The sequence below is a fragment of the Jaculus jaculus genome, chromosome X, assembly GCF_020740685.1.
Source record: "Jaculus jaculus isolate mJacJac1 chromosome X, mJacJac1.mat.Y.cur, whole genome shotgun sequence".
Taxonomy (NCBI): domain Eukaryota; kingdom Metazoa; phylum Chordata; class Mammalia; order Rodentia; family Dipodidae; genus Jaculus; species Jaculus jaculus.
In genome coordinates, this window is record NC_059125.1 from 125,653,053 (window position 1) to 125,679,133 (window position 26,081).

The following is a 26,081-nucleotide window of genomic DNA, read 5'->3' on the forward strand; positions in this document are numbered from 1 at the left end:
GCTGACCTAGAATTCACTATGTAGTCTCAGAGTGGCCTCAAACTCACAACAATCCTCCTAACCCAGCCTCCCAAGTGCTGGGATTAGAGGCATATGCCACCACACCCGGCTTTTCAATGGACATATTTTAATGATATGATCCATGGACTCTCTAAATTTGTGATAAAGAGCTATCAAATAACTTCTAAAGCATCTGCCAAAATAATGCCTTCAGTAGAACAACTCAGATTTTTATTATTCAATGTGAATTGAAAATATAAAATGAATCAAACAAAATATGGAGTTTTGTTTCACACTCCAATGAACTTTTGGGGAAAAAAATATGTATGGCAGCAACTAAGAAAAAAAATCTATGCTACTTTATGACTAGTCATAAAACCATTGTTTTGATTGTCAGTTCATAGTGGCTTTTAATTTTTAGGCTACATTAATCTATTTTTATCTCCATAATATTAGCTGGTGAAAGATTGCCAATGGCAACATTCAAAATGCTTTTCATGAAGCTGAGCATGATGATGAATGCTTGTAAAGCACAGCACTTGGCAGGCTAAGGCAGGAGGTATGATGAAGGATAGTCCGGTATACATAGCATGTTCCAGACTAGCATGAGCTACATAGCAAGATCTTATCTTTAAAAAAATAAAAATAACATTGAGGAGATTGTTCAGTGGTTAGAGGTGCTTGCTTCCAAAGCCTGCTGGCACCCATGTGAAGCCGAGTGCAAAAAGCAGTGCATTTGGGCTGTAGAGGTGGCTCAGCAGTTAAGGCACTTGCCTGCAAAGCCTAACAACACAAGTTTGATTCCCCAGTACCCATATATGGCCAGATGCAAAACGTGGTACATGTGTCTGGAGTTCTTTTGCAGCAGTGGTGGTGCATGCCTCTAATCCCAGCACCTAGGAGGTAGAGGTAGGAGGATCATTGTGAGTTTGAGGCAAGACTGAAACCACATAGTGAATTCCAGGTAAGTTCTGGGCTAGAAGGATACCCTACCTCAAAAAAAAAAAGTGGTGCATTTTTCTGCCATTCATTTTCAGTAGCACACACACACACACACACACATACACACACATGCATGTAAGTAAACAAATAAAAATAAAAGAAATAAAAACAAATAAATAAGTATGATACATGCATTTCAATATCATAAGAAACACCAATGTTAAACAGCACCAGAATTTAAAAGGAAATTTTGTGTTAGAGAGCAATGGAGGGAATTGTAGAGGATAAAATTAGATGAGTTTTAGTTAATTATTCTGTTTCATAATATTCTTCTAAAGATACAACTTAGATAGTAATTTCTCTTTAATGAAAATAAACCCTTACCCTATCCACAAAGTCTCAAATATCACCTGGGTAATTACTAAAGGGGAAAATGTACCTTTAAAGTGGGGATCATAACGTAAATTGGGTGATCAAGTGACCAAATATCATCACCAATAATGTGACAATCTGAAAATGTCCCTGATAATATGATGCAACAGGAGACAAACATCACTTCTGTAGCATTCTGGTCAAAAACAATGAACCTAAATTTAACAATGAGTAAATGATGAAATACAGTATGGAACACACTAAAAGACTATAAGTCTGGATATCATAAAAATGTCATTATCATGAAATACAAAACCCAATGGATTCATAAGAGCCTAAAGAAACCCAACAACCAAAAACAAAACAACTGAATTGGCCACATCATTTAAAAAGAAACTATAAAAGGCATTTTTGGGACAATCAGAGAAGTTTGTGGAATTTATACTAGACAACATCATTGAATCAATACTAACATTTTCAGGTCAGATTGTAGTTATTATGTACAAATATGTATTTATTCTTAGAAGATATATTTAAATACTTAGGGATGAATAACCATGTTGTCTGCAATTATTTGGTACCACAGACACCTTCCTCCTGGATAGTGGACTAAAAGATATAACCCTCAATAGAAGCATGGAGGGATCCCTAGTAAAAAAGGGTCCTTAAGAAGGTTGGATGAAGCCTAGCCCTAAAATATTTGCCTCTGGCTTGAAACTCCTAGTACCAGAAATTGGTTACAATCCACCTTGAGCTGTTGATTGGAGAGACCTACAAAGTCCCCAGAATAAGACAGGCTTCTTTCAAAGCACTTGATTACCCCTTGAGGTAAAAGATAAGACTGTATTGCTGAACTCCCCTCATGGTGCTGATGCAAACACCGAGAAATCTGGCTGAAGGAAGGCAGTTCCCAGATGATTAGCCCATATAGTGCTAAAAAGCACTGCATGAGCTGCTGGGGGGAAATGGCCGACAACTTTGTGAGCAAGGAGGGGACACTGCTATATAAAAACAATGAGCTTGACAAGATGTACACATCTGTGCAATAGTGGCACACAGCCTGGGTGGGTAACCAATGGCTTTCTAATTGGCTATGAGATCTGCTGAGTGGAAAGGAACCCATAACTAGAACTAAGTACCATGAGAAGCTCGCACTAGCTTTCATTCAAAAGTGAGACTACACCAGTCAAAATCTCACTAAATTAACAATGCTTATCCCCTTTAAACTATCCTGACCTCCCTCTCCATTGGAGAATATGTTTTTCTTTTTTCAGAAAGCAGTAAGAACAGAGGAAAACTATAATCTATCAACAAGAGAAAAATAAGAATAGATAGCTGACTGCCAAGCAGGAAATGAACCACCCCTCAAACAGCTGTGAGGGTCCAGGTGAAACCACACAGGAACTGGTGAGATAAGCAAGAGTGCTGCTTCCACAGAGAGCCTGATAACCTGTGCCAGGGTGATGGAGATAGACACTGAGGATATTCAAGATGCACCAAAGCAGAAATCCAGAAGCTGCTGAAATCTCAACACTAAAGTAGACTTAAAGCACATCCATCAAGGGAAGTTTGCAGAAGAATGTAAGGGCCAAAGGGTGGGAGGGAATATCCAGACACATTGCCCTCCTCACAATGACAGGCCACTGCCCTAACAACTCATAGCCCACAACTCCATGGAGAATACCAGCAATCCCACTAAGGAGAGTCCTCAGTGAAGTGGGAGCAGGGAGGAGGTACATGATAGTATCAACATATGATGTGTCCATTCAAAGTTTCTACTTAATAATAAATTTAAAAAATGGTTTATAAATACATATACTCACATAAATATATGTATTTAAGTATGAATATGAAATGCAGACATGCATTTCTGAATATATTTTATCAATATGTTTAATATTCATGAATATGTTTCATATTTATTAACGCATCCTATACACATTATACAGACTCTATATATGTATATATAAGTACATATGGAGAAACATGGGAGCAGAAAGCCAATGGGGCAAATGTTAGTTAGCAACTGGGGGATTTCTGTACAGAATATGATAATTGTACCTTTTTCAAAGCAAAGAAATAACAGAAAGGATACATACCATGGCAGTTCTAGACTTGATAAACCAGTCAAATCTAAACTGAGGTGCATTCCGTACACACTGTCTCAGTTCTTCATACACATTTTCTCTATCAAAGCCCATTTTGTGTAACATACAAATCAAGAATCTATCTTCTTCCTCAGTGTAGTTCTTTCCTTTGCTGGTACCATACTGAATACGCAACTGATGAAATGGAGCCTTGTATCTTGCAATCTGTATATTTCACCAAAACAATGCAGTAATAAGTCAAAACTAATCATTACAGAAAATCAAATACTCTATTAATAAGTTGACATAGGAAATAGTACTTTGGCATCCAGTGCTTTCTTGATACTGATCCTTCGCTGAATTCTTGCTTCTCCACGTTCAATCTGAGCCATAATTTTTTCAATATCCTGTAATTCATTGCAACGCTCCCAAAATACAGCTGAAAAAGAAAGTCATTACCTTGAATTACTACAATTTAAGAAAATGAAAATAAGGAATTCTATAATCAAGAATTAATAGGAAGAATACTGTGAACTATACTTTTAAAATTAAGATTTATATTCATCTCCCTGTGTATAATATGTTAAATTATTAAATTTTGTTAGCTTTTCATTTAAAACCTCATTGCCCTCAGTGTAGCGAGCAGCAAGCAGTCTCATAAAAATAGGAATGCTACAAGGGTTTAAGTTGGCATTTTTTCCTTTCATGATGTGGAGTCTTTAATTATCCATTCCAAATGTCATAGCATTTCATACAATGCTACATACACTGATTTAAGCTAGACTTGTTACTTGAGAATGATACAAAAGTGACCAAATGTGGCTCTAGGAACACTGTGCAAGAGAGGGCAAAAAGAACGTAAGAGGCACAGGGTAGGAAGGAGTACTTTGAGGCACTGTCACATGGGTATGAACTGACTGATAAGTTCATAACCTCATAGTAGTTTTAGATACCCCTAGAAGACATGAACAGTTCTGAGCCCATCAACATTTTGACATGGAGGATCAAGTAGAAAAGGAAATGAGACATCCAAACAGAGGAAGGACTTCTTGTAAAGAGAAGGGTCCTCAGTGTAAAGGGGACAGGAGAAGGGCAACAAAAGAGGCTAATGGAATGGGAATGAGATCAAATTGCAGTTAGCTCATGTATTAACATTCTCAATAAAAGTGAAAATATAATTAGTTTAAAAATTGCAAACAAGTGGTATAAGTTTGGGACCTCTTCCCTTAATCCTGATATGTGCCAGCCATTACATGCATGGTTTCTACAAGTCAGAGTAGATATGACTTCATAAATTTTGTATATTATTTAAAAGTCTTGATGATATTTTAACTCCTAGGAACAATTATTAAATGAAGTCATAATATTATTGCAACTAGATTATACATTTCCCTGTAATATTTTCATTATATTTAATTTTGTAACTGGATTAAAACCCACATGCAAGAAAAATTAAAGATTACATTCAGCATTTCAAAAACCTGACCAACTGCATAAAATGAAAGAGAAGACGGCAACATATAAATGTGAGGATAGCTTTCTAGTATGCAAAATGAAAATATACCCATATCAATAGGTCATTTACATTTTTTCCTATGAACTGGCAATCTTTTCTGAAATGGTTACTTGCTTCTGTAATCACTCACTAATCTTATATTTCCTGTGACCTGCAGTTTCATTAAACCTGACAGATTTTTATTGGGCACATATAGAAAAATATTCAAATTACTGTGTCACCCAATCACACTTTATAGGTGAGCCAGATAATCTGTTGCATTAATATAACACATGTTATGACTTTAGCAAAAGGTATTCTAATAACATCTCCAAATCTTCATGTTTAGAGCCTAATGAAAAAGGTATGTTGGCACTCTCTGATCTCTATGAACACCTATGTTGAGTTATTCATTTCCCACTTATTCACTCAGCACATGTTCAAATGCTGGCTGTAGATAAGACATACTCCTGAACAGCCAAAACTGTACACTTCTCTTACTACAACCAATGACATAAACCCGTTGCAATCTCCCCACCCTCTGACATAGCCCTAACCTAATGAACAGCAATTAAATACTCCTGCAATCTCCAATCGTCTGAATAAATATATTCACAATCTCTCTGTACATTATAACCCCTGAATCCTACCCGTGCTGCTTGACCTAGTGTCAGAATACAGGAAACATCTGACATGGTATCTTTTTTTTTTTTTTTTTACTTTGGTGACGCTGGGGAGCAAACCTAGGACCTCATGCATATCCAGCAAGTCCTCTGTCATTTGAAATATACCTCCAATCCAGGACATCTAACTTTTCTTTCTTTGTTTCTTGCTTTCATTTTTATTCAGTGTTAGAGATGAGCCCCAGAGCTTTAGACATCCTACCCTAGGCCTTGGATATGTTTCTTTTTTTGGGGGGGGGGAGGGGCTTTCAAGGTAGGGTCTGACTCTAGCTCAGGCTGACCTGGAATTTACTATGGAGTCTCAGGATGGCCTCGAGCTCACGGCGCTCCTCCTACCTCTGCCTCCTGAGTGCTGGGATTAAAAGCATGCGTCACCACACCCACAGCCTTGGATATTTTTGGAATTAGAAAGTTGCAAGGACCATTATTTCCCTCCTCCTTGCCCCCATCCCACTAAGGTCCCTCCTCAGTGTGATTGCTTGTATTCCCCCTAGGTTTGTGAGTTATGAGGCATGAAAGCATCAGTCAGTCATTGTAAAGGGGGACAGTGCCTCCAGTCCTTAGATTTTTTTGAGACTGGCTTATCATGTAGACCAGGCTGGCCTCAAGCTTGTATATAGACCATGCTGCCTTCAGATTCATGATCTCCTGCCTCAAACTCGGCATGCTGGAGTTGTATGCATGTGCCACTATGCCTAGCTATCAGTTATGTTTCTGAAACACATTTTCACTGAAAGCTTCGTGTACACCAATCTATCACCTATCTTCTGGAGAAAATTCTTCAGACTATCTCAACGCACGTCATTTATATTCTTTTTATTCATTATTATTATGAAGATGTATCTCTCACCTATTTTTTTTTACCTTGTATAATTTCCCACCTGCTCTCAGATTAAGTAATAAGCCTTAAGAGAAATAATACTGTCATGCTGGTATCAAGGAAAAAGAAGTTCATACATTTGGTGTTATACGAGATAAAAAATTCAACATAATTCACTCACAAGTTTTTGGCAACCAGTAGAAGGCCCCTTTCAGATTTCCAGGAAGAAAAACAAAGAATGTTTTCTATAATTAAACTCTATTTTCTTTAAGTACTTGTACTCTGGATGCAGTAAAAACTATTCCTAGTAATGATTAATCTTTGGTTTATTTATTGATACTGCAATGTTTCTTTCTATCACAAAACAAAGATTTTCAGTGATTAGTTTATGTAGGCTAGCAAAGAAAACTACTTCTACTTCATAATATTGCTTTCATGGAGAAACATGCACTAGATTCTAAATAGCTGATATCCAGACTAAATTTGAAAGCACAACCTATTTTGAATTGACAACATCCAGTATTGTACATGTAGAAAAGAGATAGATGAACATACGTTAATGAGTCCTTGACAGGAGTGTGAGGTGAGATATGCTGTGACATAGGAGTTAACAATAACTCCACATACTTCAGCAGTTATATTAATTCCGACTAAGGCCAAAAACACAGGTGCATAAGAGAGGGAGATGATTGTAGAGTGAATGAACAGGCCGAATAGATCTTTATATATCCATTTCAATTTACCTTAAATGAATAGGACCCCTAAGAACTGAATGAATGTCTTGAGGCTATATGAACATCTAAATGGGTCTCTACTTCAAGCACAATACAAAACAACTATTTTGGACTGGAGGGGTGGCTCAGCGGTTAAGGCCCTTGCCTGCAAAGCCAAAGGACCCAGGTTCAATTCCTCAGGACCCACATAAGCCAGATACACAAGGTGGTGAATGCTTCTGGAGTTTATTTGCAGCCCCTGAAGGCCCTGGTGTGCCCATCCTCCCATCCCTCAAATAAATAAAATAAAATAAAACAATTATTTCAGGCTGGAAATATTGCTTAGTGGTTAAGGCACTTGCCAGCAAAGCCAAATGACCCAGTACCCATGTAAAGCCAGATGCTCAAGGTAGCACATGCATTTGGAGTTTTGTTTGCAATGGCTAGAGGGCCTGGTGCACCCATTCTCTCTCTCTCTCTCTCGCTCTCTCTCTCTCTCTCTCTCTCTCTCTTTCTCTTTCTCTCTCGTTCTCCCAGACACTTTCTCTCTCTCTCAAATAAAAATACGCACTGGCAATTAAAAATAAAACTGATGAACCTGAAACCTCAGGACTAGACCAGAAGTTGTCCAAATTCCAGAAGTGGGAAAGTAGAAAACTTATTCTGTCAGTGCTCATTCAATAACCACCCTTGCTTTATCAGTATTTTATTTAGCTTTGTACCTGACTACTATCAATGTAGCAGTCAATTTGTTACAACAAATCTTAAAATCTTTCTTTTATTATTTTTATTAACTCATTTTAACATAAGCTGTAATATGTTCCATCTCCCATCAACCTTCCATCCCTCCCATCCCCGAGACCCTCCCCCCTACCCTGAGGGCTCTCTTCAGTAAGTTTACTGATGTCACTGTGGGGTAATTAGGGTCTCTGTCTCTGGAGGGAGCTGTGCTTCAGCTTGTTTTTACCCACCTTTTGGCTACAATAGTCCCTCAACCTTCTTTTCATAGAAATATAATTATGCTTTATACCTTTACTTATATGTCATTTACAAAAGCTCTCCAAATAAAAACAATTGAATTGCTTGAAAAGGAAATATTGGAAGTGGAGGCAATAGTATGGTAAGTTCAAGAACATTCTCCACTATATAGCATGCTTGAGGTAAGCCTGGGATAGATAGCAACTGTCTCAAAAAAAAAGGAAAAAGAAAAAAAAGAAAAGAAATGCATGGTAAATATAAAATATTCATGTTTGAAATGATATACAAACCTGAATACTCCATGACCTCCTCAGGGGATTTGCCCTCAACCTCTCGAGCTATATTATCTATGTCATCTCTTCCATACTTTTCATTAGCTTTAATAAACTGATTAAAATCTCGCTTAGTCCAATTTGTAAAGCCCTATGAATAAAAAATAAAATATTATCAATAGAGGTTAAATTAACAAGCCCATTTTCTATCCTACTTATGATTATACAATGATACATTAAAAGCAGTTTAAAAGACTTAAAGTATTGCACATTTTAAAATCATTCGCTTTGGCTGGAGGGATTGCTTAGTGGTTACAGTGCTTGCCTGCAAAGCCAAGCGATCCAGGTTCAATTCCCCAGAACCCACATAAGACACAAACTCCAGATACATGCACACGAGGTGGTGTATGTATCTGGAGTTCATTTGCAGCAGCTGAAGGCCCTGGCATGCCCACTTTCATATATATATTTTTTTCTTTCTCTCTTTCAAACAAGTAAAAATCATTCACTTCTTTAATATGGAATCAAAAGTTGAGTTTGACTTGTTACAGAAATAACTGGGTTTCTATTATAAAGAGAACATACTCTTTCAAGTACTTAAAGTTGGTTTGGAGTTATAAGACATTGCATAGTTCTAGGTTCATGTCTTATAGATGCCTACTATAAATGCAAGTGTATTGACATAAAAATGATAATATAAATATTGGAGTTCTTACATTCCACTACTTGAATAACTTTTTCATAGATCTGTTCCCATGTAAATTAAGCAAGAAATGTGGATGCAGTAAATAAAATGACCACTGAAGGAAAATCAGAAGAAGCAGGAAAACTTTTGCAGTACTTTAGGTGATCCCAAACTACAGTGAATAAATAATTTCTGTTCAAAATTGTATTCAGAAATACAATTTCTATGAAGAAACATTACTCCAGAGCATGAACTTATTTACTAAACTATAAAACCTTTATCCAGTGTTTTAAATCCTTTTGCCATTGTTAACCTATTTATGGTGTCACAGACCAAGAATTTGTTTTATACTCTGAAAGTCCCCATCCACATTAGTATGATGTCCCAGAAACTTCAATTTCCTATTTCTGGATTTTAGTTGACAAATTTGCCTGATTTACTTTATAGTAAACTGATTTTTAAAAGATTAATTTAGAGGTTAGAGTTGTAGCACAGTTGGTAAGAGTGCTTGCCTAGCATGCATGAAACACTGGGTTCCATCCCTTGCACCAGATAAACCAGACTTGGTGGTAAGCACATGTAAACCCATCACTGAGAAGGCGGGAGCAGGAGGATTTGGAGCAAGTTCAAGGACAGCCTAGATGTCACCAGGCCCTGTCTCAAAAAAAACAACCCCACAAAATGTTAATTTTGTGGTAACATAGAAAGATGACTTGAGGGCTGGAGAGATGGCTTAGTGGTTAAGCGCTTGCCTGTGAAGCCTAAGGACCCCGGTTCGAGGCTCGGTTCCCCAGGTCCCACGTTAGCCAGATGCACAAGGGGGCGCACGCATCTGGAGTTCGTTTGCAGAGGCTGGAAGCCCTGGCGTGCCCATTCTCTCTCTCTCTCTCTATCTGTCTTTCTCTCTGTGTCTGTCAATCTCAAATAAATTAAAAAAAAAAAAAAAGAAAGATGACTTGAATTCAACTATGAATTCAACTAACTAAATTGATTATGTTTCTAATTATAAGTTCAAATACCTCAACTGTGATTACATACTTAAATTGTACTGTAGATTCATAATATATCACAAGCCATTCAGTCTTTAAAGGCCACATCTTTACTTTTGTGCTCAGGAAATAAATTTTGAAATTAACACAAAACATTAATATTTAAATGTTTTATTCTGCATTAAGTCAAAACTTTGCCAACTACAATTACACTTTTAAACTATCCTATGATTTCCTGACATTTGGTGCCAAAACTTATAAATGTATTGTATCAAAATTTGCATTCAATAAATGACATTATAGAAAAGAATATAACTGGGCTGGAGAGATGGCTTAGCGGTTAAGCGCTTGCCTGTGAAGCCTAAGGACCCCGGTTCGAGGCTCGGTTCCCCAGGTCCCACGTTAGCCAGATGCACAAGGGGGCGCATGCGTCTGGAGTTCGTTTGCAGAGGCTAGAAGCCCTGGCACGCCCATTCTCTCTCTCTCCCTCTATCTGTCTTTCTCTCTGTGTCTGTCACTCTCAAATAAATAAATAAAATTTAAAAAAAGAAAAGAAAAGAAAATAACTATCAATATGTAACCATAAAACTTTTCCTTTTTCTACTAGTAATTGTATACATTTCTAGTGCACAGAGTGATATTTTGAAACATATATAATGTGTAATGGTCAAATCAAAGCAATGGGCATGTGCATCGCCTCAAACATTAACCATAACTTAAAGTTGGAAAGATTCAAAAATGATCTTGGAATAATTACTGTGGTGAATTTTCTACTTCTGTGCCTTACACATTGTTCAGAATTTGTTGAATAAATAAATTTTGCTGACAATTTCCTATTCTAAGGTTGGGTGACATGGACTTTACATTTCTGTTTATTACTAAGCAAGAATTTTACACTGAAAATATTGGCATGTAAAGTTTATCTGAGAAATGGGATACAAAATTTGCTGAAGTAAAAATGACTTGAACTCATTGGAATGAAAACCATTCCTATTCCATATTGGCTTTTAATTAGACAATGAGCACCTTAATTTTTAAATATCTCATCATTGTATTAAAATTTTTCCTAAGAAATTTAACTTCTTTCAAAAGGATTTTTTAATTATGGCATTATTCCATAACTAAAATATTGACATACTATAATTTCAGGGATAGATTCACATCAGTTAACAAAAACTTATTTTTCACAAGCATGTTTTCAAGTCCTGTCTATCAAGATTAGTGGTTAAGGCATGGTTAAGGAACTTGCCTGCAAAGGCTAATGGCCCAAGTTTGATTCCCCATTGCCATGTAAAGCCAGATGCACAACGTGGTACATGCATCTGAAGTTCACCTGCAGCAGTTAGAGGCCCAGGCACAACCATTCTCTGTGTCTCTCTTCTCTCTTCTCTTCTCTTCTCTTCTCTTCTCTTCTCTTCCCTCCCTCCCTCCCTCCCTCCCTCCCTCCCTCCCTCCCTCCCTCCCTCCCTCCCTCCCTCCCTCCCTCCCTCTCTCTCTCTCTCTCTCTCTCTCTCTCTCTCTCTCTCTCTCTCTCTTACTCTGCTTGCAAATAAATAAATAAATATTTTAGAAAAAGATCCAAATCTGGACTCACTGATCTTATTAAAATTGGTTAAAAGCCTGTCCTACTTATAATAATTGCCACACATTTTGTATAAATTTTCCAGTATCTTCAAAAGAGCATGTCTAATAAAAGGGATTTTTCAATGAAGATATATGGTCTAAATGTGTGTTAACAGTTATGTTGGTGTTTCAAATGAAGACACTAGCTCCATATAATTAAAAAGCACATGATATTTATACTTTTTGTCTTTTTGTGTTGGCTGACTAGAAAAGAAGTATTTCAGCCACTTAAAATGTTTTACTTGTGTGAGTAGTTTTTCCTTCTCGTCAGTCTCTTCCAGTGTAAGAGGTTCTGCTCCATCAATCTTTTTTTGCTCTTCTCTTTGAGTCAGAGCTGGATTAGAGGTCTCAGGATTCCTTGGAACCTATAGATCAAGTGGCAAATGATAAATAAGGTGATGGGAAAACATTAAGTACTAAGGATATACATATCAATCTATAGAGTTATTTCATCAATAAACAACATAAAGACATAAGCAGAATGACACAGTCCTCCCCACATTTCTTCTACTATGATACTACCCTAATAAAAACCCTTCTTGTACCACAGTGTTCTTTAGAATTACAACCCACTGATAAACAAATATCACAATGTATCTTGGATTTCATTATGCCATGAGTGGTGGTTTGATTCAGGTATCTCCCATACACTTAGGTGTTCTGAATGCTAGGTTCCCAGCTGATGGAGATTTTGGAATTAGCGCCTCTTGGAGGTAGTGTATTATTGGGGGCGGGCTTATGGGTATTATTGCCAGTTTCCCCTTGCTATTGTTTGGCACACTCTCCTGTTCCTGTTTTCCACCTGCTATTGGCCAGGAGGTGATGTCTATTCTCTGTTCATGCCATCATTTCCCACCGCCATCATAGAGCTTCCCCTTGAGTTTGTAATCCAAAATAAACCTTTTTTCCCACAAGCTGCTCTTGGTTGGGTGATTTCTGCCAGCAATGTGAACCTGACTGAAACAGTAAAGTTGGTAGCAGAGGAGTGGGATTGCTGCTAGACACCTAACTATGTGGCTTTGGACTTTTGGAGCTTATTTTCAAAAGTAATGTGGAAGGATTTGAAACCTTGGCCTAACAGATGCTTTGCAGTGCTGTAAATACAGTTGGATGGACTATTCTGGCCAGAGTTGACAGACCTGAATGCAGTAAGAACTATGGACTGTGAGGTTTGGCTTGTAAGGGTGAGAATGAGCTTTGCCTGGACTGGGCTAGAGGCAGTTTGTGTAAGAGGCTTGCAGTTATGGCTATGTCCTGAGGACTTGTGCAGGGTTGCTTTGCATAGAAATGGACTGATGAGAGCAGAGGGATATGGCACAGAAAAGAAATCTTTTGGCTAAACTGCTGTCTGTTCAGCTGCAATTGTATGAGGGATTATAACCATTAAGATGGGCCAGCTGATCTGCATTGAGACAACAGGAAGAATGTAGTCTGTTGAAGGGGCCTGAATGCTGAAGGAGTATCCTGTTCTTCAAACTCTGCTTTATCCCCCCTTGATTAACAAATTTGGAATCCCACCTGGTATTATGGAGTATAAGAATATAGGAAAGAGAGGGTCATTGAATTTGCAACAGTGTTGTATTTTAGAAACGGCCATGGGCAGTGTGAAGCAGGTTTGCTGGATTGCCTGCATAGAGATCTGTAAGGAGACATGAGGGTGGACTGTGGGTGGCAATGGAGACCCAGTGGAGATGCAGGGACCATGAAATGGCAGCTAAGAAGAGCTGCCAGCCCTGGATGAAGTTTTCCAGGACTGTGAGTAGCCAGATGGAGGGGTAGGTAGAATTGGAACTCCAGAGACTTGTTGCTTGTTAGAATTATCAGACTTGGAGACTTGTCACTGACTAGAGTTGTTGGACTTGGAGCTGCAGAGTTTGATCTTTGCCCTGTTTAAAGCTTTTCATTGGTTGGATATTTCTTTGCTATGTCCAGTGTCATCTCTTGAAGTGTGAATGTGTAGTCTGTGCCATTGTGGGCTCTGAGGGGGATTTTTTGGTATGATCGCTCAGTTAAAAGACGTTGGATTATGGGGATGTTTGAACGTTATTAGACTTGATTTAAAAAAAAAAAACTATGGGGACTTTTAAGGTTGGACTGAATGCATTACATTTTACATCATGGATGGTTATAATTTTATGGGGGCCAGGGGCAGAATGTGGTGGTTTGATTCTGGTGTCCCCCATATATTTTGGTGTTCTGAATTCTGGGTCCTTGGCTGATGGAGATTTGGAAATTAATGCCTCTTGGAGGGAGTGTATTGTTGGGGGTGGGCTTATGGGTGTTATAGCCAGTTTCCCCTTGCCAGTGTCTGGCACACTCCTATTTCTGTTGTCCACCTGATGTTGGCCAGGAGGTGATGTCCACCCTCTGCTCATTCCTTTGTTTTCCCCTGCTATCATGGAGTTTTCCCTCAAGTCTATCAGCCAAAATAAACCCTTTTATCCCAAAATCTGCTCTTGATTGGGTGATTTCTGCCAATGATTTAGGACAGGTACAAAACATGTGTGCCCCATTTTTTCATCATTCAACTTATTACTTTAATGTTTATTTAAAAAATCAACAGGCTGTATTTTAAAATTAGATTGTCACTTTCTTTGGAGAATATGTTCATTTTACAGCATTCAATTAAACATGTGAATGAAAGGTTTGGCAGTAATTCTTCCAGTGTTTGGAATGCACATGTCTCATAAATGACTCATTCCTTATGAGTATCAGATGGACAGTTTTACTACAGTGGAATAATAACACATAATAGCATACATTTTTCTCATTGTTATATGTATTTCATAGTTTGAAACTGCACCATTGTTACGTAAAGGTAATGATTTCTTTTATTTTTTTTATAAGAGAGAGAGAGGGAGAGCGAGCAAGAGTGAGAGAAAGAGAGAATTGGCACACCAGGGCCTACAGCAACTGAAATCCAACTCCAGAGGCATTTGCCCCCTTGTGCGCATGTGTGACCTTGCACACTTGTGTCACCTTATGCATCTGGCTTATGTGGGACCTGGAGAGTCAAACATGCATCCTTAGGCTTCATAGGCAAGCGCCTTAACTGCTAAGCCATCTCTCCAAACTTAAGCATTTTTAAGAGTGTTGCATCCAATAGTTATGAAATAAGTTATCTTTCAAAAGAAAACATGTGAATTATTATTTGTTTTTTGAGTCAAATGTTAAGGAATTTGTGATTAAGAGCTAAATTCCTTGCGGTAGTAAAAAACTTTTAGGTCTCATTTTTTACAAGTTTAGCAAGCATTTCATAGAAATATGGAATACTGAATTAAATGTGACAGCACACAAAATGAAAGCAGTAACCTGTAATCAGCTCACCGTATTTTAGCTCTACCACAGCAAAATGGGTGGCCCACAATGACACATTACCGAAACTCACAAAGATTATAGAACTTCCTCCATTTGTCAAAGACTTCTATTTGTCCCTAAAGAATTCTTTCTCAGAGATAACTGTTAAAATGTCCTACACTACATGTTTTTCTTCTGCTTCAAATGTGGCAAAATTCTTCCATGCAAGCTCTTAGATTCAAATGTAACCTCCAGCTGCTGTGGATTTTTTTATTTCAGTTATCCTCTCCCAACATGAAGGCTTTAGCAAACAAGTAAGTAAGTGCATTAAATATCAATTCCTTTAATTTGCAAGGATAATGTAGCTTCTGAATATGCCTAACATGCAACAAGGTCAAGGCTTAGATAACAAAGAACTGACACATAATGCACTGCTAGCCACCAAGTGATTCAGGCAAAACAAACAAAATTCTTCCAGCCTCAAATAAAACAAAACCCCTTAACTCCAGATCTTGTTATCAGCAAGAGTGCTGTGACCTTGTTGTGCTAAGTATGGAAGGAAAAACAAACTAGAAAATAAAAATGCTTATATAAGGAGGCTCTCAAAAATATGCTTTAAGCCACTCATGGTAGCTCATGCCTTTAATCCTAGTAACCAGGGGACTGAGGGAGGAGGATTGCTTTGAGTTTGATATTGTGAGCGCCTTAATAATTGAAGCACTACCATGAACATAGCAAGCCCACCTGTTTCCCTCTAGCCCATTACCATTTGAGCAGAAAAGGGGAAGGAGTGGCAGCCATAGGATACTACCCATGATGTGTCTATCAAAGATGCCTCTGAAGACCCCCCAACATACAGGCTATAGCCATGTGTGATAGTTTGCATGAGAAATATTCCCCCATAGACTCTTGTGGGTTAGAACACTTAATCCCCAGTTGGTAGCACTATTCATAAAGTTACAGAACCTTTAGGATGTGAGGTGGAGGAAGTGTGTCACTGGGTGTGGGCCTTGAGGAAATACAGCCAAGAAGAGCCCTCTTGCCATGCTCTTCCTCTACTTTCTTCTTGTTGATGTGATGATGTGATACCAGCTCTCTTGTCCTGCCATACTTTCCACACTATGATAGACTTCTAGAAACTGTAAGCCAAAATAAACCCTTTCCTTCCTTAAGCTGGTTCTGGATGAGTATTTTGCCCTAGCAATGAGAAAGTAACTGATACACCATGGCTCTTGGTTGCCTATCAAAACTGAAAGATAATTGCCCAAGAAAACATATCCATTGGTTGCAGAAGAGAACAATCAAGTAGGAGTTGAAGTGTTACCTTCCTTCCCACTGGCTAGTTTTCATGGTGCCAGAATGTACTATGAAGACTGCTGCCAGATAAAAGTCACCAACAATAAAAACCTAATAGAAAATACTGCATTCTACAATACTGATACAACAGGTAAGACATGTCCTCTGGTGCAACAGTGGCATGGCTGTTACAGTGGTAACCAAGTGCTCTCTAATTATTTTTAAGGCCTGTTCCGTTAAAAGGGAACTTATGCCTAGTACTGAAAAACAACTCCAAAACCCATATCTGGGGAGACTATATAACTAGGGAAGACTCTATTATTGTTGCATTGCTAAACCAATATGCTATCAAGCTGCTTCTTAAATATTTTTATACCCACAAATTAATTGAGATCTCAGCCCAAATTAAAAAATCTATTTATTTTCTTAGCAGTGGGAAACTGTTAATGCAGAGAATTATAACTCATCAAGTGCTGAAAATAAGGGACTGATGAGTGCTCTACCTCACCCAGACATATACATCACACCCACTACAGTTCAGGGAACATGGGACTGAAAGAATATAAGAACTAGAGGATGGGGAGAACACTATGGAACTCTGTAAACTGGCCATGGCAAGACCATTGCACTCATGAACTCATAGCAGCAATGGTTATCTGCACAAGATCTACAGATGATGGGGCCAAACAACATTCTGTTATGGATAGGGGAAGGCCTTCAGACTTCACTCACCTCTTTTTTTTTAATTTTTATTTATTTATTTATTTGAGAGCGACAGACAGAGAAAGACAGATAGAGGGAGAGAGAGAGAATGGGCGCGCCAGGGCTTCCAGCCTCTGCAAACGAACTCCAGACGCATGCGCCCCCTTGTGCATCTGGCTAACGTGGGACCTGGGGAACCGAGCCTCGAACCAGGGTCCTTAGGCTTCACAGGCAAGCGCTCAACCGCTAAGCCATCTCTCCAACCCCTTCACTCACCTCTTTGATGAGCTAATGACAGGGCTCAGAAGAACAGGAAGTACAATGGGCCTCAGTAATTCAGGGGTACATATGATCAAAATACTACATATATATATGAAATTAACAGTTAAGGTGCTTGCCTGTAAAACCTAAGGACCCAGGTTCGATTCTCCAGGTCCCACATAAGCCAAATGCACAAGGTGGTGCACATGTCTGGAGTCCATTTGCAGTGGCTAGAAGCTCTGGCATGCCCATTCTCCTCCCTCATTCTCATTCATTCTCTCTCTCTCTCTCTCTCTCTTCCCTCTGTCTCAAGTAAAAATAAATCTAAAAATATATTTCTAAAGGACCTGAATTAAATCCCCAATGCCCACATGAAAATTCAGGGCATGGTGGCACATGTTTGTAATCCCCAGAGAGAGGAAGTTCCCTGAGGCTTGCTGGATAGCTAGGCTAAGTAAATCAGTGAACTCCAGGTTCAATGAGACTGTCTCAAAAAGTAAGCTGAAGAGCAACAGATAAAGGACCTAAGTGTTGAACACACACACACACACACACACACACACACACACACACACACACACGCACCATACACATGACAAAAAAATAATGAAACAACATCTGAATGGCTTGCCTTTACTCTAAAGCTAAGTTTTAACCTTATTACACAACCTGTACAAAGGCACTCTGTGATGGGACCATTCTGGAAAATGACCTTCTTTTCCCAACTCAAGGCCTTGGCATAAGAAATGTACTACCTGACCTTTTCTCGGGCCCTACCCCAACAATTCAGATGGCTTATTCACTTGACTCTTAGCATAAGTAACACTTTGGAAGCACAGCCCTAATATCCCCATCCACATTAGGTATCTATTATATTCCATGCAGTAAGCACCCTTTGTGAGCATAAATGGCATCATTACACTTTGGTGCTTATTGAATGTCTCCACCACCAGAATCTAACTTTCCTGAGAAGGATCTTATTTGTCTTACTCATCATTTTCTTTATTGTTATTATCATCCTTTTTAAAACAATGATTTTATTAGTTGGAATAAACAGAAAAAATATGCCACTAGAGCAGAAGTCATGTATGAATCATGTTTACTGCCAAGGGGTGGGAGTACATTAATCCACGTGGTCATATAATCCCAAGACAATCAATAAATTCAACTACCAGAATCAGATCGACTTTAGTATCCTTTTCCTTTTAGCTCGTCTCATGATGCTTGTGAATCAGAGACCACTTTCTTTAGTAGATTGTAGAGATCCTCAGAAAGATCAGAAACAAGTCCTTTTGACATTACTATGTCAAGATTTTCAAACTTTTTATTACACAGGAATACATAGCATTATGTTTACCTACACAGTTTTACTTCTACTTTCATGGCATTTGTTTATATACGATTTTATGTATCTATAAAGACTATGACCCACAAATGAGAAAAAAAAATGTGTGATTATTTGTCTTTCTGAGACTGACTTAATTTGCCTACTATCATTCCCATGATTTTATTGCCGCTCACAAAATGTACTTGTGTCACACCATGTGAGTCCCTCAGGATCATAGTGATGCTAGGGAGCCAGGTCCTGAATGGTCAGTTTGTAAATCTGTTCCTTCATATTGAAGGAAGTCAGTCACAGGGCAGAATCAACTGGAATAGGTCCTTCGCAGGAGCATGCACACAGCTCATCATGGCAGCATTACAGCAGCAAGAATAGTTTATCCTTTGTTCTCTCCCAAGTTCCCAGCAAAGCACCAAACATAAAGCAGTACTCCATAAATTGTTATGAAATGAAGAAAAGCCCTCATTCCACTCCTTCTCTCCCTCTACCCCTTCTTTCTGGGAGATGAGGAAAACAGTCAAATAAAAGAGCATGAACTTCATGCAATATTCCTTCTTTACACCAATTCCTTCCCTTTCTTGTTACACCTGTCCCTCTTCTTTCTCTCACCCTTTTCAGCTGTCTGTCCTTTTCTCTGTCTTCTGAGGGTTTTTCAATTCATCTCCTTCCAACTGGCCACTACCCAAACAATCATTCGAAGAACTCATCCCTAACCACACACTGCCTGCAATGAAAAGCAATATTTACATTTGAACCAGATTTGTGGCCAGGATGTGGTAGGCACTGTAATCATCACAGGGAACAAAATCACGCCATCTCCAAGGAGGAGAAGGAACATAAACAGTTCTATCATCAGAGATATTTTTTTAATTGCTGCTACTTGACTACCATTTGGCCCACTTCCCAAACAGGTCACCACTCTAAACACGGTCCTTATTTAGGACTAGAGAAATCAGCCAGGGTATTTTACATGCCAAAAGCAGCCTGGAATGTCTGAGGTATAAAAGAGTATTGAAAAGTGCATTTGAGAGAAATTGGCAACCTTGTTAGCAATGTGACCTTGCAAAAACATAATTTAGCTTCCCTGAACTTCAGGTCCATCACCTGTTACAAAGAGATGATAATACCTATCTAGTTAAGTTGTTAGGAATCAAATGAAATGTTACAGCAGTTTGTAAGTTATAAAATACTATGCACAAATATTTGGTTTATTACTGAGGTCTAACATTTCAATTAATTCTCTTTTCAAGTCTTACTAATAACTGTCAATAAAAGTAACTGAAAATAGCCGGGCGTGGTGGTGCATGTCTTTAATCCCAGCACTTGGGAGGCAGAGGTAGGAGGATTGCTGTGAGTTTGTGGCCACTCTGAGACTACATGCATAGTGAATTCCAGGTCAGCCTGGGCTAAAGCAAGACCCTATCTCAAAAAACCAAAAAAAAAAAAAAAAAAAAAAAAAACAGAAAAGAATGTTCTAACCCTAAATATTTAGCAATCTCAAAGAAATGCTATATATTTATTTCACAAAATTAAATTTGCATTTTGCCTATTTCTTCTAGCATATCATTCTTCTCATTTTCTTTTAAAGGGGCCTCATGCCTAATATGAATGATCAATCATGCTTATTTTACTTCTAGAATTTCCTATGAAAGATATTTTCCATTCTGGTTAGTTTAAATCTATTTAAATTTAAGTATATTCCCTTAACAATATCATAAATAAACATATATATATTATTCCCTTTAAGGTTTTTTTTTTAATTTCCTGAAACAAGATCTCACTGCCATTTTCAAACTTGCTGTGCAGTCCAGGGTAGTCTGAAACTTGAGGTCTTCCTGCCTTACATTTCTAAGTGCTAATATCACATACAAACATGTACCACTGTGTTTGGTGCACACACACACACACACACACACACACACAAACACACACTACATATATTTTTTTTTCTTTTACATATACAGAGCAAGAAAAAGTTTGTGTTTGATTTTAAGGCAACACCTCCCACTCTGCACAAATAGTATAAACATTCTAGAGATTCACTCCAGTTCTAAAATTAAAAAGTCCACTTAAGTATCTTTCATACATGGACCTGCATTAGGCACATTCCAGCTACTAATCAAAATATTTGATCATAGTTCCAATTGTGACAAAGATTGACAAAATAAATTTTAAAACACTGCTTCCAATTTATGGGAGAAAATTTTATGAAATTATAATTGTGATAATGTTTTTATAATTTTGTTTATATTAGTGACTTTTATAATTTTTGTTATCCAAATCCATTCATTAGGAAGTCAATTTCAACATATAAAAATGATCTTGTATGTTTAATCTCTGAATATTATAAATATAGGATGACTAATACTAACTATTACTAAAATAAGCTCACATCTACATATTTAAAAAATTCTGCATTCCAAAAGATCACTTCATTTTAAAGTTATATAATTGTATAATTCTATTTATTTAACATGTGATTATAATCTATTAACCACCAACAGGTCAATAAACACAAAAATACTATATTCCTTGCTCCTATTGGGGAAAATGGTTCTTTTTAAATCCTATTTCATTTCAATACTTACTTCTAGCCAAATAGATACTTAATGTTCTTTCTATATATTTTTGACCATTCAAACACTAAATTTATTGATATGATAATATACTATTACTCATATTACTATTTTGAAATATTGGATAATTTTCCATTAATCAGTTTCAGTGATGATTCTCTTGAATGACACTAGTTTGATGCAATTTTCTAATTAAAATAACCAATATTAATTACTCTTCCATTGTTTAATATAAATGGAACACCTAGTCTAGCTTAATACATTATACTTAGTATCTTGAAAATTTTATCACGCTAACTAATAAATTGAAAAATTACCTTATAACCTATAGTCTTCCGATAATAAAGAATTTCCTTTTCCAGAAGCTCAAATAAGCGTGGTGGGAAAAACTGAAAATCCTGAACATTTGGCTGTTTGGGGGGCCGTGGAGCCTGTGAGGGGAAAATGTATTACATACATTTTTTTCATGAAGTATATGACATAAACATAATTATGTTGTACTATTTTTATATTTAAAAATAAATACAGCAGAATCCACTCATATGTCTGGACCACCTCAGGTACATACTTGTATTGTTACATTTTAGGGACTAATATTTGGCAATACAAACCATGTTACAAGAGAATTGTTTTACAGTGGGGCTGGGAGGACAATCTCACTCAATGATTAAAGTGCTTGCTGCACAGCAAGGAAGGCCTGTATTTGGATGCCCAGCACCCACATAAAAGCCAGATATATTGGTGCACACTTGTAATATCAGTGCTTGGGAAGCAGAGAAAGGATGACTGGAGCTTGCAACTGGAACTATGATCAATTATTCAGTGTGAGACTCTATTTCAAAAAATAAATAATGGACTGGAGAGATGGCTCAGTGGTTTAAGGTGCTTGCCTAATGACCTAGGTTCAATTCCCCAGAACCTATGTAAAGCCAGATGCACTAAATGGTGCATGCATCTAGAGTCTATATGCAGTGGCTAGAGGTCCTGGCATGCCCATTCTCTCTCCCTCCCTCCCCCGTCTCTTTCTGCTTGCAAATAAATAAATAACTAAATAAAGTATTTAAAATAAGTAAACAATAAGGTGGAGAAGAATTCAGGGACATACTCAATGTAGACCTCTGGCCTCCACACACTTGCAAATATATCTTCACACACATTTCAAAACAGACATGTGCACACCACACTGTAAATCAACATATGCAAAAAGATCATTGTGCTAAGGGACCTAAGAACCAGTTTTGTCCTGTCATACCTTTGGAATCTTTGGCTCGCTGACACGCAGAGCATCTCTGAAGTAGGCATCCACTGCATAGTTGGCTTTGCGTTCTCGTTTAGGAGGCTCAATCCATTCCACCATACCAAGCTACACACAACAAGCAAGAACAAGGGTTTTAATTACTCTGAACTGTTTTGACACAACCAAGGATATCAATGTTGCAGAAACATGAGGAAACCAATAATTAGAAAAAGTCAAAACTTGCTTTAGAAATTACACTTCTACTTCCAAAGTTCCATAACACTGTACTACATAACAAGTTTTGGTGCAAAGACTTTTTTTTTAATTCTTTGAAAATAGTTTCAAAAATCAGTACTTCTGTGGTATTTGAGAAAAATGTGCATAATCTCTATATTATTTTATGTCAAATTAATAAACAGCAACTAAGCTAAATGAATGAGAAATATTGATTCTGGTAACTTTAGTAAGTATACAAACTTAGAAAATTAGATCAGAGGGTTAACCATGACAGGCAAATACTATACTTCAAATCAAGAGAAATATTCAAATGAAACCTCTGAAATAGTAGCTGTGGTCTAGTGGGGAAAGTCAATTTAAATTCTGCCACTTTACTGGTTGTACAATTTTAGGGAGATTATTCCTGTCATCTGTAAAATGAGAATAATAACACCTACCTTGAGGATCAAATGTGATCACATAGGAGCTGGAAGGATAACTCAGTGGTACAGTGCATGATAAGCATATGCAAAGCCCTAGATTCAAGACCCAGCACAAGGAAAGGAAAAGAGAGGGAAGGGGAGGAAGAGGGAAGGGGAAGGAAAGCAAAGGAAGGAGAGGAGAGGAGAGGAGAGGAAAGGAGAGGAGAGGAGAGGAGAGGAGAGGAGAGGAGAGGAGAGGAGAGGAGAGGAGAGGAGAGGAGAGGAGAGGAGAGGAGAGGAGAGGAGAGGAGAGGAGAGGAGAGGAGAGGAGAGGAGAGGAGAGGAGAGGAAAAGGAAATAAAGGAAAGGAAAGGAAAGGAAAGGAAAGGAAAGGAAAGGAAAGGAAAGGAAAGGAAAGGAAAGGAAAGGAAAGGAAAGGAAAGGAAAGGAAAGGAAAGGAAAGGAAAGGAGAAAGTAAAGAAGGGAGGGGAGGAGGGAGGGGGAGGAAGGAAGGAAGGAAGAAAACGTGACTGAATACACGATAGCATTAACTAAATGGCCAAAAGTTAAATGTAAGGTATTGTTACACATCCAAAGTAGTGTGATCGATGACTTCATAATATTACGAATGTCTACCCCATGGTCAGCTAGAAACTGTATCTTAATAGTCAACAAACAAAACTGACATACTAAGTTCTAGAGTCTGAAGAGTGGTTTTCTTATTCCTATATTTTCTTTTTATTTCACAGTGTGTATCCTAGTGGCTATATAAATAGGTCATTAGTGGCTTAAAAATATTGCTAAGCTGCCATTAATGGCCTTACTTTATTTGATCTTATCTAAGTTAATTTCAACCCTAGAATCATATGTCAACAGTAGATAAGGCTACAGGTGTTGCATGAGGACATAGATAGATTCAATCCCCATCACCACATAAGAAGAAAAAAAAAGATTGGAAGATAAACTAAGATAGCCTCACAGTGTCTAGAGAAGTAAAGTCTAAAGTGAAGACATAAGGATAGCATTCACATATGTGAAAGTCTATCCAGCAGAAAAGAATACAATTCTGGGACTTAAGAGATGGTTCAGTGTATAAAGTGATTGCCACTCAAGCTGGAGTACCTGCGCTCAATACCTACACCCAATCTAAAAAGCCAGAGGCTATGGTAGCTTTCCATAATCCCAGAATGTTTATCCTTATGGCTAGATGGCAGGTAGAGACAGGAGAATTTCCTAAAACCTCAGGAAAAGCCCAGAAAAAAACAGCAAAGCAAGATCAAGAACAAGAAACCCTGACTCAAATGAGGCAAGGACTAACCCAAAAGTTGTCCTTTGATCTCCACATGCATGCTGTGACATGTATGTTCCTGCACTCATACACAAACACACACACACATACATACTCATAAATAAATAATAATAAAAATAAATAAAGTTTAAAAATGAGCACAGTTCTTTGTTGATTTATAACATTACAATCAAATGTGGTACAAGGATCTCCATCATTACTCAATATATTTTAACTATTATATTTCAACTTTGACATCATATGTCAAGAGTAGAAGGTAAGGCTACAGGTATAGCTCAGTGGTAGGACATTTACCTAGCATATACAGGTCCTTGATTCAATAACCAGAATCACAAAAATAAATAATTATAATTTAACAACTATGTATTAAATATCTACTTTGTTACCTGCTAGCCAATATCAGGAATGCATGATAAATAAAATGATCTCTTTCAACAATGAGTATCTAAGTCAAATTTCTGAGAAACAGAGATTATAAAACAGTGAAAAGAACTATTCTGAAGGGGGCAGGTGTGGTGGTTTGAATGTGAATATATGCCCCCCATAGCCTCAGGGATTTTGATTAAGGTTAAGCTTCCTATTTAAGTCTTCAGTAGCCTGCTGGAAGAGTTGCCACTAGGGGTAGATCTTGTCATCCAGCCCTAAGGTGTGTTCAGAGTGCCAGTCCTGCTGTGTGTGATAAGAGCAGATTGAGCTCTGGCTGTTCACATTTGCTGGCTGTTGGTGGTGTCTCTCTGCTATTGATGTATGAAGTGATGACACCATGATGACACTTCCTCTGGATTCTGTAAACCTGAAGTAACCCTTTCCTCCCATAAGCTGCTTCTGGTCAGGTACTTGTCTCAGCAACATGAAAATAACTGCAAAAGTAGGTCACCAAGGGGACTTGAGAGATTGCTCATTGGTTAAGGCATTTGTTTGCAAAGCCTTATGGCCCAGGTTCGATTACCCAGTACCCACATAATGTCAGGTGCACAAAGTGGCACATGAATCTGGACTTTGTTTATAGTGACAAGATGCCCTGGAATGCCCATTCTCTCTCTCTCTCTATCTCACTCTCTCTCTCTTTCTCTCAAATAAATAAGTAAATTTGGCTATCTGTCTTCACTGTTGTGAGATTTTTTTTTTAATTTTTATTTATTTCTTTGAGAGCGACAGACACAGAGAGAAAGACAGATAGAGGGAGAGAGAGAGAATGGGCGCGCCAGGGCTTCCAGCCTCTGCAAACGAACTCCAGACGCGTGCGCCCCCTTGTGCATCTGGCTAACGTGGGACCTGGGGAACCGAGCCTCGAACCGGGGTCCTTAGGCTTCACAGGCAAGCGCTTAACCGCTAAGCCATCTCTCCAGCCCTGTTGTGAGATTCTTAAGTACAGGAAGATTACATAAAAAAAAAAACCTTTAAGGTCTTTTCTAAGGAGATATGCAGTATGAAATTTCTAATGTGATCTTAAGTAAAATGAGAAATATCCACAGCTAGGGCTAGGGATGTAGATCAACGGTATGGCATTTGTCTAGCACCTAAAAGACCCTGGGTTCAGTACCTAACACAAGAAGTGAGGCAGGGGAAAGAGATAAGGAGGGAGGGAGATAAATTTAGCTTTTAAAAATATGTTATTTTTATTTAGTTATTTGAGAAAGAGGGAGAGACAGAGACAGAGGGACAGAGAATAGTCAAACCAGGTCCTCTACCCACTGCAAACGAACTCCAGGTGCATGTGCCACTATATGCATCTGGCTTACATGGGTACTGTGGAATTGAACC

General features: G+C 38.0%; 1 protein-coding gene across 7 annotated transcripts in view; it reads right to left on the reverse strand.

The window, feature by feature from the left end:
* Positions 1–26,081, reverse strand: part of Smarca1 (SWI/SNF related, matrix associated, actin dependent regulator of chromatin, subfamily a, member 1) — an 88,063-nt gene that overhangs the window by 16,879 nt on the left and 45,103 nt on the right. For 6 of the 7 annotated variants that reach the window (XM_004653949.3, XM_045140229.1, XM_004653947.3 and 3 more), the window contains 6 exons: positions 22,386–22,496; positions 21,451–21,564; positions 11,902–12,024; positions 8,381–8,513; positions 3,722–3,840; positions 3,414–3,626 (listed from right to left, as the gene is read on the reverse strand). In XM_004653949.3, the coding sequence (XP_004654006.3) occupies positions 3,414–3,626; positions 3,722–3,840; positions 8,381–8,513; positions 11,902–12,024; positions 21,451–21,564; positions 22,386–22,496 (813 nt within the window). The remainder of the gene's footprint in view (positions 1–3,413; positions 3,627–3,721; positions 3,841–8,380; positions 8,514–11,901; positions 12,025–21,450; positions 21,565–22,385; positions 22,497–26,081) is intronic. The other variant, XM_045140231.1, reaches the window with a different exon arrangement.